The sequence below is a fragment of the Monomorium pharaonis genome, chromosome 4, assembly GCF_013373865.1.
Source record: "Monomorium pharaonis isolate MP-MQ-018 chromosome 4, ASM1337386v2, whole genome shotgun sequence".
Classification (NCBI taxonomy): domain Eukaryota; kingdom Metazoa; phylum Arthropoda; class Insecta; order Hymenoptera; family Formicidae; genus Monomorium; species Monomorium pharaonis.
Window position 1 is genome coordinate 31,902,848 of NC_050470.1, and position 14,398 is coordinate 31,917,245.

At 31.8% G+C, this 14,398-nt stretch overlaps 1 protein-coding gene across 3 annotated transcripts; it reads right to left on the reverse strand.

Moving 5' to 3' along the window:
- Positions 1–562: 562 nt before the first annotated feature.
- Positions 563–11,341, reverse strand: LOC105836971 (segment polarity protein dishevelled homolog DVL-3). Of its 3 annotated transcripts, XM_012681387.3 has the most exons (11): positions 10,824–10,984; positions 9,789–9,858; positions 9,316–9,568; positions 8,975–9,157; positions 8,622–8,832; positions 7,979–8,107; positions 7,584–7,798; positions 6,752–7,243; positions 6,412–6,660; positions 3,332–3,400; positions 563–805 (listed from the first exon to the last, which is right to left on the reverse strand). In XM_012681387.3, exons 1-11 carry the CDS (start codon positions 10,982–10,984, stop codon positions 765–767), a joined length of 2,073 nt encoding a protein of 690 aa, XP_012536841.1. In that variant the 3' UTR covers positions 563–764. The 3 variants fall into 3 exon arrangements, with proteins under 3 accessions (XP_012536841.1, XP_028046813.1, XP_012536842.1); XM_028191012.2 differs by lacking the exon at positions 563–805 and having other exon boundaries at positions 3,067–3,400; positions 10,824–11,341; XM_012681388.3 differs by lacking the exons at positions 563–805; positions 3,332–3,400 and adding an exon at positions 3,692–5,043.
- Between the last annotated feature and the right edge of the window lie 3,057 nt (positions 11,342–14,398).

Here is a 14,398-nt window from a genome sequence, read left to right on the forward strand (position 1 = left end):
GATTATACCGATTGATTTTTTTATCACATCTTCACGCACATATATATCATTTTACATAGATAGAAAATATTTTCATCAATTATAAGCATGATACTATTTTTACGATTTTATTCTCAAACGTTATTGTGTGTGATATTTTGATATCAATCTGCAAGAATTTAAACTTAAGAGAAAAAAAAGAACTCTGACACGCTATTTCAATTACGATAAGATATAACGTATGAATTGTACTTTTTCTCTTAAATATACAATTTGCATCATTTACTTATCTCTGTTTCAATATATCGTGTAAAATTCTTTTTCAAAATTAATATATAAATTTTTTATCAACTTTTTCATTATCTTTAATTATATTTTTTCTTCTGCCTTTCCCTACTTTTTTGTTTTTTTTAAATAAATTATAATTAATTTGAGTAGTCGGAGAATTATGTGGGTATAACAATATTATCGAACAAATTTAATTACTACAATGGCCATTTTGGCCACAATTTTATTATGTATATCCATAATATATATATATATATATATATATATATATATATATATATATATACATACACACACATGTATATTATAATTACGAGTTTTAATATTCTTTACTTTCTATGATATTTTATCAAAATTGGCCTATTAAATATATAAATATATGTTTCACGTGTGCTACTTCCATTCACCTAACGAAAAGCCAATGGAAATATATCTTGACCACTCGTCCGATTGGTCACGTTATCATCAGTACGTATACTTTAACAAATATCTTTACTTCACTTGTGCAGAAATTGATACTCCAAAATGTCTTCTTCATCTGCAAAGGGAAAAAATCACTTTATATTGTTCCGTAAACGAAAAAAATCATTAAAACACAGTATATGATTGTATGCCTATAAAGTTTCAATTATGTACAAGACGTGTGTGCGCGCGCGCGTGTGTGTGTATATACAGGGTCAAGAGTACATCTTTACCATAATTTTTTTTATTAATTGTAACGGTAACATGAGGTTTGTTTTTTATTTCTGCACTGCTGCACTAGTGCAACAAGTTTGAATGAGAAAAAATATATTTGTCTTATTCTAACTATCTAACTTTTATTGCACCAGTGCAGCAGTGCAGGAATAAAAAACAAACCTATGGTTACAATTTTTCAGTACCAGTAACGAATTTAACAGTTACTTTTATCGTTATTTTTTATATTTTGAATCTATTTGTGATAATTTTATTGTGTGTAATATGTGTGTTCAATTTTCAGTCTTAGTATTGATAATATTTTTAATTTATGTTTAAACCATTTTAAATATAGTTCAAAATGTCATAAACCTTCTAGATAACCAAGCGTGATGTGCATTTTGAGCAAATTAATGCATTGCAAGTGTTGTTATAGATTTGCTATACATTTGTTGACATCGAAATAAAACGCATAACGAATTCAGCAACATGATTACTTATACATGCACTCAGTTGAGGACATTTAAAAAAGGAAACAGTCAGCAATAATGATACATTATATTGTTTGCGACATAATAGCAACATGGCAATAACAAATTGATACCGACACGTTGCTATCAATTTGAAATTGCCAAAAAATGCCATGTTAAAAATAGAATTTATGAGTTCAACCTAACAGACATAATGCTGTCTCACCTTGTTCCGAGTTTGTCTAAATTTGTTGCTGCAACAATTGTTGGCAATATAACTGCAACATCAAGACATTTGGCTATCTGGGCTCTCTCTCAATCATATTATTGTCGCGTTAAAAAATTTTAAATTAAAAATTATCATGTTGAAATTTCGTTAAAATTTTTAAAATTAAAAATGCATAAAGTATAAATACTGTATATATTAATAAATTTAATAAAAACCAAAATTTCTTGATTTGCATTTTAAGAATTTTTTAATATTTTTCTTTAAATTTTTGGCAGTTTTGCGGACTTAGAATACAAAATTTAAAAAATGTTTTTATTATTATTTTAACAAAAAACATTAGAAAAGTAAATTTTGTCAACTTGATTTTGTTTCAGTATTAAAAAAAAGTAATGAAGAAGATAGCGAATTATTACTTTTTTTAAGTATGTATGTAATGACAACGGTAACGAGTTACTTTTTTTAATCGATAACGAGTTACTTTTAAAAAGTAACCCTGCATATACATGACACATACACACGCACACACAGACACAGCAGACACATTACATATGTACATATACACATAATACGCGCGTGCGCGTACATAGTTGCAAGTTATAGCGAATTCGGTTGCTTGCACTAGTGCGCACTAAGGCTTGTTTATATACTTTACATCAGTATTCTTATATTTAAGAATACATGTTCAAAAACTATTTAACCAAAAAAATAATTCTATGGATGTTGTACAGATCATTTTACTGGTTAAGAAGAATTTAAGATGATTCTTAAATATAAAAATTGACTATAAACAAGCCTTAATATACACTCACAAGGGAACCTCGCGAACTCGAAAATTCAGATTTTAATGAAACTTGTTATAAATGTAGAGGGGGTGAATACATGAATTTCGAAATTTTTAATTGGTGCCCAAAATCGGTTTGAAGGGGTGAAACCACCCTTCAAAGTTGAGACGATTTTTGCGGTTTTTCGATATTCTCGTAAATTAAACAAAATATAAAAAAATGTTTCATACGAAAGTTTTACAGTATAAATACCTTTATATAACTATCCTATTTATTAAAAAAAATTTTTTTATAAAAAAATTTTCTTTTTCGAAAAATGAATAGCGTAGTTAAATGGAGGTATTTATGCTGTAAAACTTTTGTATGAAACATTTTTTAATATTTTGTTTAGTTTATGAGATATATCGAAAAACCACAAAAATGTCTCAACTTTGAAGAGTGGTTTTACCCCTTCAAACCGTTTTTGGGCACCAACTAAAAATTTCTAAATTCATGTATTCACCCCCTCTACATTTATGCCAAGTTTCATTAAAATTAGAATTTATGGGTTCGCGAGGTTCCCTTGTCAGTGCGCACTAGTGCAAGCAACCGAATTCGCTATTAGATTTGTCAAGTGCAAAGGGGATTCCAAACTGAGACTATGTTTTATGATATACAATGAAATAGTCATCTACTATTTATAACCAATTTCAATTGTTTCAAATTATTATTTCTAATTAAATACATATAAGTGTATGAAAGATCTAGAATTGCTTTAACTGATATAGATATATCCAGCGATCAATTTCACTGATATAAATTTTGAGTTTAAAAAAATATAATATAGTTTATACTTGAAAAATATATAGTGAACATAATGTATGTGTCGTGATAATATAATGTCGTGAATAAAATAAAGATAGACTCACAGATATCGTCTCTGCTATTGTTGTCCAAATCACTAGTTTGTGTATGACTCTCCTCGTGCATACGTCGCCCTGCATCATTTGTCAGCGCAGCACAAGGCATAAAAATGACTCGATTATGTATCTCGGATGTGGTGCAGTATATAATATTCGAAAATACAAGTTTCCTACTCTTCAGAATAACAAGGCGATACGAATGGAAAAAAAAGGAAACTTCATCAAATTGAAAGATTTTGACGCACGATACATAAGCATTAATTTAAAATTTTAAGCGGATTATTCATCTATGAGACTATGTTGCAATTAATATGTTGCGATAATTGGCACAAATGCTTTTTAGAAACACAATAAAATATAATTGTAGAAAAACAACTTGTTTAAAATCTATTGCACTATCTGGCTGCAACATAAACTAAGACATGAGATTTATATTATATAATATATAATACACAATAAAGTCGAACGTCTCGTATGCAATTTTTCGCAAGACGTTTACAATAAGATGAACAAAAAAATACATTTGCTTATTTAAAATTAGGGATATAATCAATTTTATCAAATTATGTGTGTATTATATTCTTTGCATATAAAATTATTTTTAGTCGATACAATGGTTTATTTACGCAAATATTATATTTTGTATATCAGTTAGAAAAATTGCATAACGTTTACATTGCAAATATAGCTTCACGACGAGTAACAAAACAATAAAATATGAAAAACTTGACGTAACAAAGGATAAAAAAATAATCTTTCCATTGATATACTTATTTATTTCTACATTATAACAAATACTTTATAGATTTTGAATATATTCGAATATGTGCAAATCATTAATATAAATATATGTGAAGCTATATTTGATCGTTTCGTACAATAAAACATTGAACGCACAGTACCTATCGTTCTCTTACACGATTAATCGTATAGTGTGTACACAATAAAATTATAGATATATCTTATTATTATCGATATACTAAAAAAGAAAAAAAAGAATAGCTCATCCCATAGGTTCAAAGTTTAGCTTCATGCACGACAATAGTAATGTAAACTAAAGGCAACTCTGGTAATTGTAGTATCGAGGTGAATGTAGAACAAATTTTCTTTTCGTAATAAAATGCGATAAATAAAGTTGATATAATGGCATAAATAAAAAAAAACGCACTTGGAACACATTACATAAAACACACTTAAAAACTTAAATGAAATATATACGAAAATTGTGTATTATTAAATTAGGAAATATGTGCGTGAGACGATAAATATAATTTAAAAAAGACTGTAAACTTGCACAAGCTATCTATATAAATTATAAATCTCGCAGCATTCTATACTTTTGTAACACTGATAAGATGGCACATTTAATATAAGCATAATTTGAATATATGTACATTTCATTGAATTTCAATACAATTCGCATATAACATAATTGTAACATAATTGTAAAAAGATTATTTTTCGATATAGGTAATATCATAGCTTTATGTAACATAAAAGTCTGTCACGCGCGTCAAAATGATATTTATAACGAATCGAAAATTACGAACGAGGTGAAATAATTATTTCACGCAAATATTTTTTTGGACAAACGTTTCTACAGGGTTTCTACATATACTGAGAACTTGTAAACAATAATAGAAATAACTGAATTACTAGATATTTAAAAATATCTTCACGACTTTAAAGAAATAGCTGTCCCATTGTCGTAGACAATCCTAAAACGTAATTAATTAAATGACATTATTAGATATACATATTTTTCCATCATACAAATATAACATACAAATTACATGCATGTGCAGAGGATCTTATAAACCCTAACAATATATTTCCAGCTATATTTCGAGGTAAACTGTGTTATTTACATGTTCATTTTTGTGCTTTATGCCTTGTGCTATCGTGCTGCTATAAAGTAACGATTACCATATTATTACACTTGCAATGAAGCGTGCATGTATTGTAAGTATACGATAACAAAACATATGGTAAAAAAGTTTGCACTTATTACACTAATTACGTGTCTCTTTGTAAAGTTATAGAATACAAGAAATGGATTATCGAAAGTTTTAAAATACAAGACATACGTCATGCAGAAAGACAACAATATCTTGCAATTATTTTGGACGGTTTATTTTGACATACACGTACTCTTATCCTGTTTTTTTCAAGAGTACAAGTTTATTCTTACTAATATGTAATCAACATCATAATATTATTTACCAAAAATTTTTCTTAACATTTCATAACGTATTAAAAATTTGCATTGTGTAACGCATTAAAAAATTGCTTGTATTCTTAAATTATACGTATTATTCGAAATATTTGTTTATTAACATCAAAGAGAGAAAAAATGAAGAGGGAAACATTTTACATACAAGACGTCACGCAAAGGAACAAACGAGTAACAGATGCATATTGTGCAAATCATTTTTATTATAGAATGAAAAGCCGTCTTAGTCATTTATCCGAATTAAATTTCACGTTGTAACGTAAGTCTTTCAAATAGTATTAGCATGTATATATTGTTTTGTTATAAGCAAAATATCTCAACACAATTTTATAAATATTTACTTATTGTATTTAGTTATAAAATAGATTTTTGTAAAATATTGTTATGCAAAATGCAAATGGAATGAAATGCAAACTATGACATATAAAAAAATTTATATAAATGAATTAAAAAATGTTGAGAATCTTTTCATCTTTTCAAATATATATACATTAAATGGAATAAGAGAGTGAATAAATACTTTGAACATTAGAAAAGTGGTAGCAACCATGCATTAATATTGGAGTGCATAATAATTACAAAGTTTATCTCAGAGTATGAAGATAGAGACAGAAGTTTCGAAAAACTCGAGCTAAATCAAAGAAAAAAAAGGAAGATTCCAGATATTTGTCAGCGTTAATCTTTACTTTGCAAGCACAGAATACTATTCAAAGTATTCATCCACAATGTGTTCAGCTTTATATTCTGCATTATACGTATATCCAGTTCTCTTCCTCTATTTACAACATCTACATAACATCGACAAAGAATTCACAAGGATTTCCCATCGCAATACGAAATGACTGTCTACTACCAGATAAATCTTGCTGATTTTGCTGATTTCCTGATCCTGTTCCCGTTTGAATAGATTGTTCGGAACCACTGGAACGACTACGGCTTCCGTTAGATCTTTTTCCGTTCGATCCGTTACCATTGCCGGAATTTTTACTTGGCATCGATGGAACCGATGGATTATGCAGTTCTGATTCGGATGCCGAAGAACATGATTTTAAATCGTGAATAGGTTCCTTGCAAATGCGTTCGCTACCCGCACTGCTACCACCTGTTAATGTCAATATACACGCGTAAAATAAATTTATACGCGCCAAAAGAGAATCGCTTTACTTAAATAAGAAATAATCATTAAACTTTACCCGAACCACTGTGTATACTTTCTTCTCGATGGTAGCCGTATACGGTGGGCTCATTTGTAAAATTAAACGGCATGGGACTGTAACCTGTCGCCGAATGTGGCGCGTATGTTCCTGAATAAGGCATATCCCAAGCGCTTGGTGGCGGCAACGGGCTAACTGTATCGTTATCTAACTTCATATTACTCATGGCTGAACACAGATCACCAAATATGTAATAACATTGCTCGGAAAATGTTATTTTATTCACTGTATGTCGAATATAGCCAGCTTTCAGCATGAGTGATGCATATTTTCTGGCATCGCGACGGTCGAGAAATCCTTCCACATGCGTATTCAACCAGTCTACAACATCCGCGCCAATAAATGCATTTGGAATAGTAATTTTGAGCCACATTCGGTCGCGTATCTCTAAACCAGAGTCAGATCGAGCCATCGCTCGTACTATTGTCGGCATGTCTGTATGAATAGTCAAATGAAGCTCTTCTAAGGGTCCTGGAACATACAAAATATTTCAAACTATTTTGGTATAAAAAATATCTAATTATTAGCCTTTAAACCTCACTTATTTGGATTTATATTTTCAGAGTCAGCGTTAAAAGAAGAGAGCATTTTGGAAAACTTTTACAGAGAGAGAGAGAGGGGGGGGGTGGGTGGGTGCACATAAAGTATCTCATTTTATTTGATATGGACTTTAATCCAAAAAATTGATTAAATTTTTATTTGATTCGATAATCAGTCACAAAACATTTAATGTTGTAAATTTACTTTTAATTAATTCAATTTTATCTAGTACTATTATTTATTATGTTTCTTACATTGCATTGTAACTTACGTTCAGTATCTGGCAATGTGCTCGCAAGACTGCTCGAAGTTGAAGTTAATGTTGTGGCACTTGGTGGACGAGGTGGGAAACCTTCGCCTCGTATAGCGGCTGTGTGCGCTACCCATGCACCAGGATCTATAGGACGTACCGGCTCTGTACGAGGTATCGTAAAGTAACCTTTTGGATTTGGGTCCCAACATTTTGCAACAACAAGTTTTATTGGTCTAAACAAGGAAATAAAACTATTCAAAGTCAAAGTTAAGTTAACACTGTGGTGGACTTGGTGGACAAGGTAGAAAATCTTTGAAGCAGCTATATGAGCTACCCATGCATATGACAAACTTTACTCTAATAGTAAAGATGTCTTATATTTCCTACAAATTTATATCAATGAATAGTCTTACCCTGGTTTTTGCACTACCTCGCGTAACACTCTCACCGCTTCGTCATTGGACATATTTTCAAAATTAATGTCATTAACTTGAAGAATCATGTCACCAGGTTCTATTCGACCATCTAAAGCAACCGCTCCCCTATTTCAGGTAAGTTGTATATAGTAAACAATGTAAAGAACGTAAGTGTATATAACAACTCTTGGCCTGCGTTCCGCTATACACCACTTGTACTGAAAATCTACAGTCAATGTAATGTATACTAGATTTTCAGTACTGAATGGTAGAGAATTTTCGGAACGCAGCTACAGTGTCATTTACGTATTGGGTTCAATGCTATACAAAGACTTTGGACTATACAAATTTTAACTAGAAAAATTAACGTGATTAGAAAAATACAGAATCTGCTGTTCCCATGTAGTTTAGTACAGAGATCGTTAATATTTCAAATTATTATTACAAAAATAATATAATTTAAATTCCATATATAACTTTATACAAGTTTGATAAAAATGCACATTCTTACTGAAATTGTCAATAAAACAAAACAAGAATTTCAATAAAAACTGATACGTACGTTCGCTAATGCAAGCAACTAAAGGAGAATACATATACATATACAAACACATGAACACATACATCAATACATACTAACCCTTTCATTATTGAACCAACATATATTCCACCATCTCCACCTTTGTTGCTTTGACCGACAATACTAATACCAAGAAAATTAACAGTATCCATGTTTAGCGAAACAGTTATAATATTTAGGGACATTGTACTGTCAGTAATACTACTAAATGACGATGTTCGAGACATGGGTGGTAATCTGTGTCGTCGTCTTCTTTGCGGGCGACGTCGATCTGTTAACAGAATAAGAATTTTATACATATTTAATACATGCCTGGATAAAATAAGACACTCATCCGTCGTCTGTAAGATTTTGTTTTAACTTTTGTTCTGAAAAGAATATTTTTTTGTACCAATGTATACTTTCTCTCTTACCAAGAGTGCCCCTGTCAACTGTGCTACTCATATTGGTATGTCGACCCGTTGTCGACGTAATACGACTACTCGCATCATCATCAGATTCTAAAAATGTTGTAGTTTCCAAATCTGAACTTAAGATGGAAGCGGTTTCATATCCATGACCAGAACGATGTTTTGAATGACCATTTATCCGAAGACCTATAAAATTAAAATTATTATTTCTTGATACACTATTACATCTTTCACATACACGTGTTTAAATTTACAAAAAAAATATTTTACACGCAAATCTTACAAAAATAAAAAAAATGCAAAGTAACAGATTAACATGCAATAATGTTATATACATAGCTTACCATTATATTTATTGTATTTTTCATATTTTTCTGAATGATGCCTCAAACTTTTATGTAAGTGATGTCCTTGTCGACTACTTATAATACTTTCCGTTTCCGTTAATGTATCATCGTGTGAAAGAGAAGGGTTTCCTCTATTACCATGACCAGGGGTTGCATGATCTACACGGTCATGTTTTGCTTCGCTGTGTGCCATAGAGTCTGTACATTGAGACGCTCCATCCGAGACGTTGCTACCTTCAGCGGATACCAACTGTCATAGATGTGACAGTCATTTTATTAAATAATATTCCTTTTTTCTTCAGTAGAGATTATTCCGTTCTAATATACGGTCAAATATACATGCATATTTTATAATTGTTATTTGTTAAAAGAAAGAGGAAATGTTGATATAACAAAGCATTTTCTATTTTGTAACAAGCAACAATAATTTAGATAACATCTATTATATAAGATATTTATTAAAATCTTACCCAAGAGACAACTCGACCGTTGAAGCATGGCAGATGAGCATCATCATCTACTATTTCCTCTTTTACCACTCTAGTATAGAAAAGAAAACAGTATAAATATTAAAACTTAAACCTATATTCAACTAAGCATTATAGATTAAACTTAAATCAACATCAAAACACAAAACAGATCAAAATTAAAATAATCTAATTAGTTAAATTATGTCTTTCAATTTATAATTTCTGATGCATAGTCAGATAGACTAAACAACAGTTTATCAATTATCACTAGAGATTAACAAACATATCAGGTATAATTGTTTAATAATTTTGTTTTTATGTATTTTTTCAAATATTTAAAATATCTTTAATATTAGTTACAAACATGTGTACATATACACATGCGCACAAACACATACACACACACACACACACACAAATATTTGTTATCATCATATAAATCTGTTATGTATTCTTAACCCTTTGATATTAGTTGACACGTGTATCCATTTTCTATCTAGGATTAGGTACTGATAACGCCTACTTTAAATTGAAGTTTCTTTGTAAAATAATATATGAAATACTTAATAATACAAGCTTTACCCAAACCTATTGAAATTCTATTAAATAGTACAAAAAATTTTCTCACTTGATTGATCTTTTGGAGTGGGAAATGTTCTCTCTTGTATCTAGAAAGATACAAATCTATGTGCAAAAATGTTTTAAAGTCAAATTGTTAAATGCATATAAAAAGTATAACTACATAAAACACAAAAAATTACATGTCTTGTTTAATTATGTTTTATATACTTCTATTGATTTAATATGTATGTAATAAAACACATACAACACACAACACACACGCACGCACATACGCATATATAAACATCACTAAAAATATGAATTGTCAGAATAATAATTTACAGAGAATTATAATTGTATTCATACTATGAAAAATCAAGTAAAATGTAACGTAATATATTAAATGCAATATAGAGAAAAGAGTAAAAGGAATTATTTGATAGCGGAACGTCAGCGCGTCGTGTTGACATTTACCCAAAGTCATCGTCCATTGATTTGAAGAAATACTTGTAATTCGGCCGATTTAAAACGTTCTTGAAATCTGCGAGAGTCACTCTTTCCGGTGATATATTGAGCTTCACCAAATACGGCGTCTCCTCGTCGTCCATGTGATAAATAATTTTTGTTTCTTCCATCTCGTCGGAGCACGCTCGAAACGAAATTTAATCGTGATGTAAAAATGATACACGGCCACGCAGATTCTATTGACTTGGATATTTTCTCAAACCAATATGGCGCAACGGGAATCGAGCCAAAGCCCTGGTGCGTAAAAAGATTGCATATTCACAGGCCGGTGATATGCTCGCGGATTTCGTCGATGGGGACGTAGTCACGCGGCGTTACACCGTTCACGAAAAGGTCACTGGCATTATTCGTTGGATCTTCGTAAAATATATATATCTATAGCAATCGACGTGATAAATTAAACGTCAACATAGCCATCAGCGTTGCGCGTTTATACTCTTATAAGCATATACTCTGTAGTATATATAGATAGGGTAGATCGCGCTTTTCCATTGAGGACATAAACCATAGTAAAACGACAATCTAAGGCCGGTATTCATAGTCAAATCTTATTTCAAGATCGTCTCAAGCAATGTCTTAAGATGCTAATACGGCTCTGTGATTGGCTGATGGCATCTTAAGACAGTACTTAAGATGATCTTGAATATAAGATCCGACTATGAATACCGGCCATAAGCCTAGTTTACACCGAGTACTTGATACGCGTACCAAGCACCATATTTGTACTAAATTGCTTAATACGCACGGTGTAAACGTTCATGGATTATTTTAGTACGCTCTGGTCTGGTATTCCTGAAATACGAGTATCAGACCAAGTTGGTACGCGTATCAAAAGATTTTAGCACGCTGTAAACACTTGGTCCGTTTGGCCTAGTTTACATCGTGCATTTGATACGCGTATCAAATAGTAAATAACTAGTGAATGTGTTTAATCATTGGCTGATCAGCTTAAATTCACTACTTGATACGCGTATCAAATGCACGATGTAAACTAGGCCTTTGGTTCGTTTGATCGTATATAGACTGCATTCCGATATTCACTGCCAGTACTGAAAATCTACGTACTGAAAGTACTGAAAGTTTACGTTATATATACTGTAGATTTTCAGTACTGACAGTAAATATCTCGGAATGCAGCCATGGTGTAAACAAAGCTCTAGTCCAATGACCTAGTTTACACCGAGCACTTGGTACGCGTATCAAATAGTAAATAACTAGTGAATGTGTTTAATCATTGGCTGATCAGCTTAAATTCACTACTTGATACGCGTACCAAGTGCTCGGCATTATGGCTTAGTTTACATCGTCAAAACCTTAGTACGCGTATTAAGTTTGGTGCGCACCAAAGCCTTAGTACGGGCGCGTTTACATCGAATGTACTAAGCATGTACTGTGAAAAATATAATACAAATTTAATTCATGTTGATGTCTCCTACTAAGACATTTTTACACCGGTTTTTAGATTTTAGCACTGAGGTTATGCTCAATTGCTAAATTCTCTCTAAAATGCGTTTTATGCGTTTACATCGACATTTGTATCACTTGGTACGCGTATCAGTTTAGTACGATACTCCTACTTGATACGCTCGTATCAAATTGATCCGGCAGCGTTTACATCGTGCGTACTAAATATTTAGTACGAATTTGATACGAATATGGTACCTGATACGCGTATCAAATGCACGATGTAAACTAAGCCTATATCGTCCGTCGCTTACTCGTTCGCGCTCTCTTTCTCTCTCTTTCTCGATCTCTCTCCCTCTTGCAGTCATATGTCAAATTATTAGTCGAATATTATCGAGCGTACCCGAATTCAACCGAAGTTGCTAGGCTACCTCTTCACTCCGAATATCAGCCCCCTCTCGCCCTAAGTGATAGGTAATGCTCCGTCCATGATGTAATAAGAAAGGTGTACCATTGCGCATATAGCGATGGCGGCACGATGAGCGGAGCCAATGAAATTTGGGTCCAAATGCACCGCGCAAATAATCTTCTTTCGAACATTTGGACCCAATTCTTATTGGTCGACTACTGCGCATACGTGATGTTGGTTTACCTTTCTTAGGCCCAGTTTCACAACTCACGGTTAAATTAACTGGCCGATTATTCCATTGGAATTGACCAATCGTATTTGTCGTTAAGCAAAATTAACAAATACGATTGGTCAATTCCAATGGAATAATCGGCCAGTTAATTTAACCGTGAGTTGTGGAACCGGGCCTTATTACATCATGGCTTCGTCTACGTTAATCTATGCTCTAGTTTACACCGAGCACTTGGTACGCGTATCAAGTAGTGAATTTAAGCTGATCAGCCAATGATTAAACATATTCACTAGTTATTTACTATTTGATACGCGTACCAAGTGCTCGGTGTAAACCTTTGAGTATATATACATAGGAGGAGAAATGCCAGCATTGAAAGTGTGTCCAAGATCTGTGCGAGAAAGGTATATCATGATACTTGCTTTCTCTGCGCATGCGTCAAATGCTATATGTATACAAGTGTGTGTGAAACATACAATGCCAGCCATTACATACAATTCGTAAATAAGTACAAAAGTGCACAAGAAGTGTTGAAACTGCGGTGCAGATAATGATATTAACGCATGCGCAGAGAAAGCGAGTATCATGATATACCTTTCTCTCTCGCACAGATCTTGGACACACTTTCGGTCTACATGAAACCATAGCAATTCCTCCTCCATGTATATATACTCAAAGGTGTAAACTAGGTCATGGATCCCAATTTGGTTTCCTGATTTAACCTAATAAACATCGTGGAACATTTGGGTTTTTTTTATTAACGCAGTCGTATTAAGCTGTATATGATTCAACATTTTTATAGCACGTGTTTATTTTCGTTACCTTGAACTTTAGACTATATACCGCTATTATTGACTGATAAGCTTATGTATTTCATGTACATAGTAAAACTAATAGTAAGATCATTTTAAAGAAACGATATTATTTTGAATCTTATTAATGTCACAAGGTAGGATTAAAGATGCAACAATTAAATTCCAATAACCAATTAATTAATATCTTCTATTTATATTTTAGACTTTAGGCAATGAATATTGCAAGAGGAGTGGGGTTAATTTCCAGTAGAATAAATCACCTAAAGGAATGCTTATTCTCTCCTAAAAATTTATTATATACAAATATAGGGCTCTCGCTTTCTCTTTCTGGCATAGGAGATGTTTTAGAGCAACATTACGAAATATTAAAGGTTTGTTAATTGCAGGCTCTTATAATATTAGTGTTTCACATTAAGTTTTACAATATGATTTTATGATACAACTTATTTGTACATTCTTTAGGGTGAATGGGATAGATGGTGTATTACCCGAACGAGAAATATGTGTGTTTCTGGCATGTCTATTGGGATAGTTTGTCATTACTGGTATAATTTCTTGGATGCAAAAATAGCTGGACGCACATTTGGTATAGTTTTAAAGAAAGTTATTATAGATCAATTGATTTGCTCGCCTCTTTGTATAAGCACATTTTTTTTTACCCTGG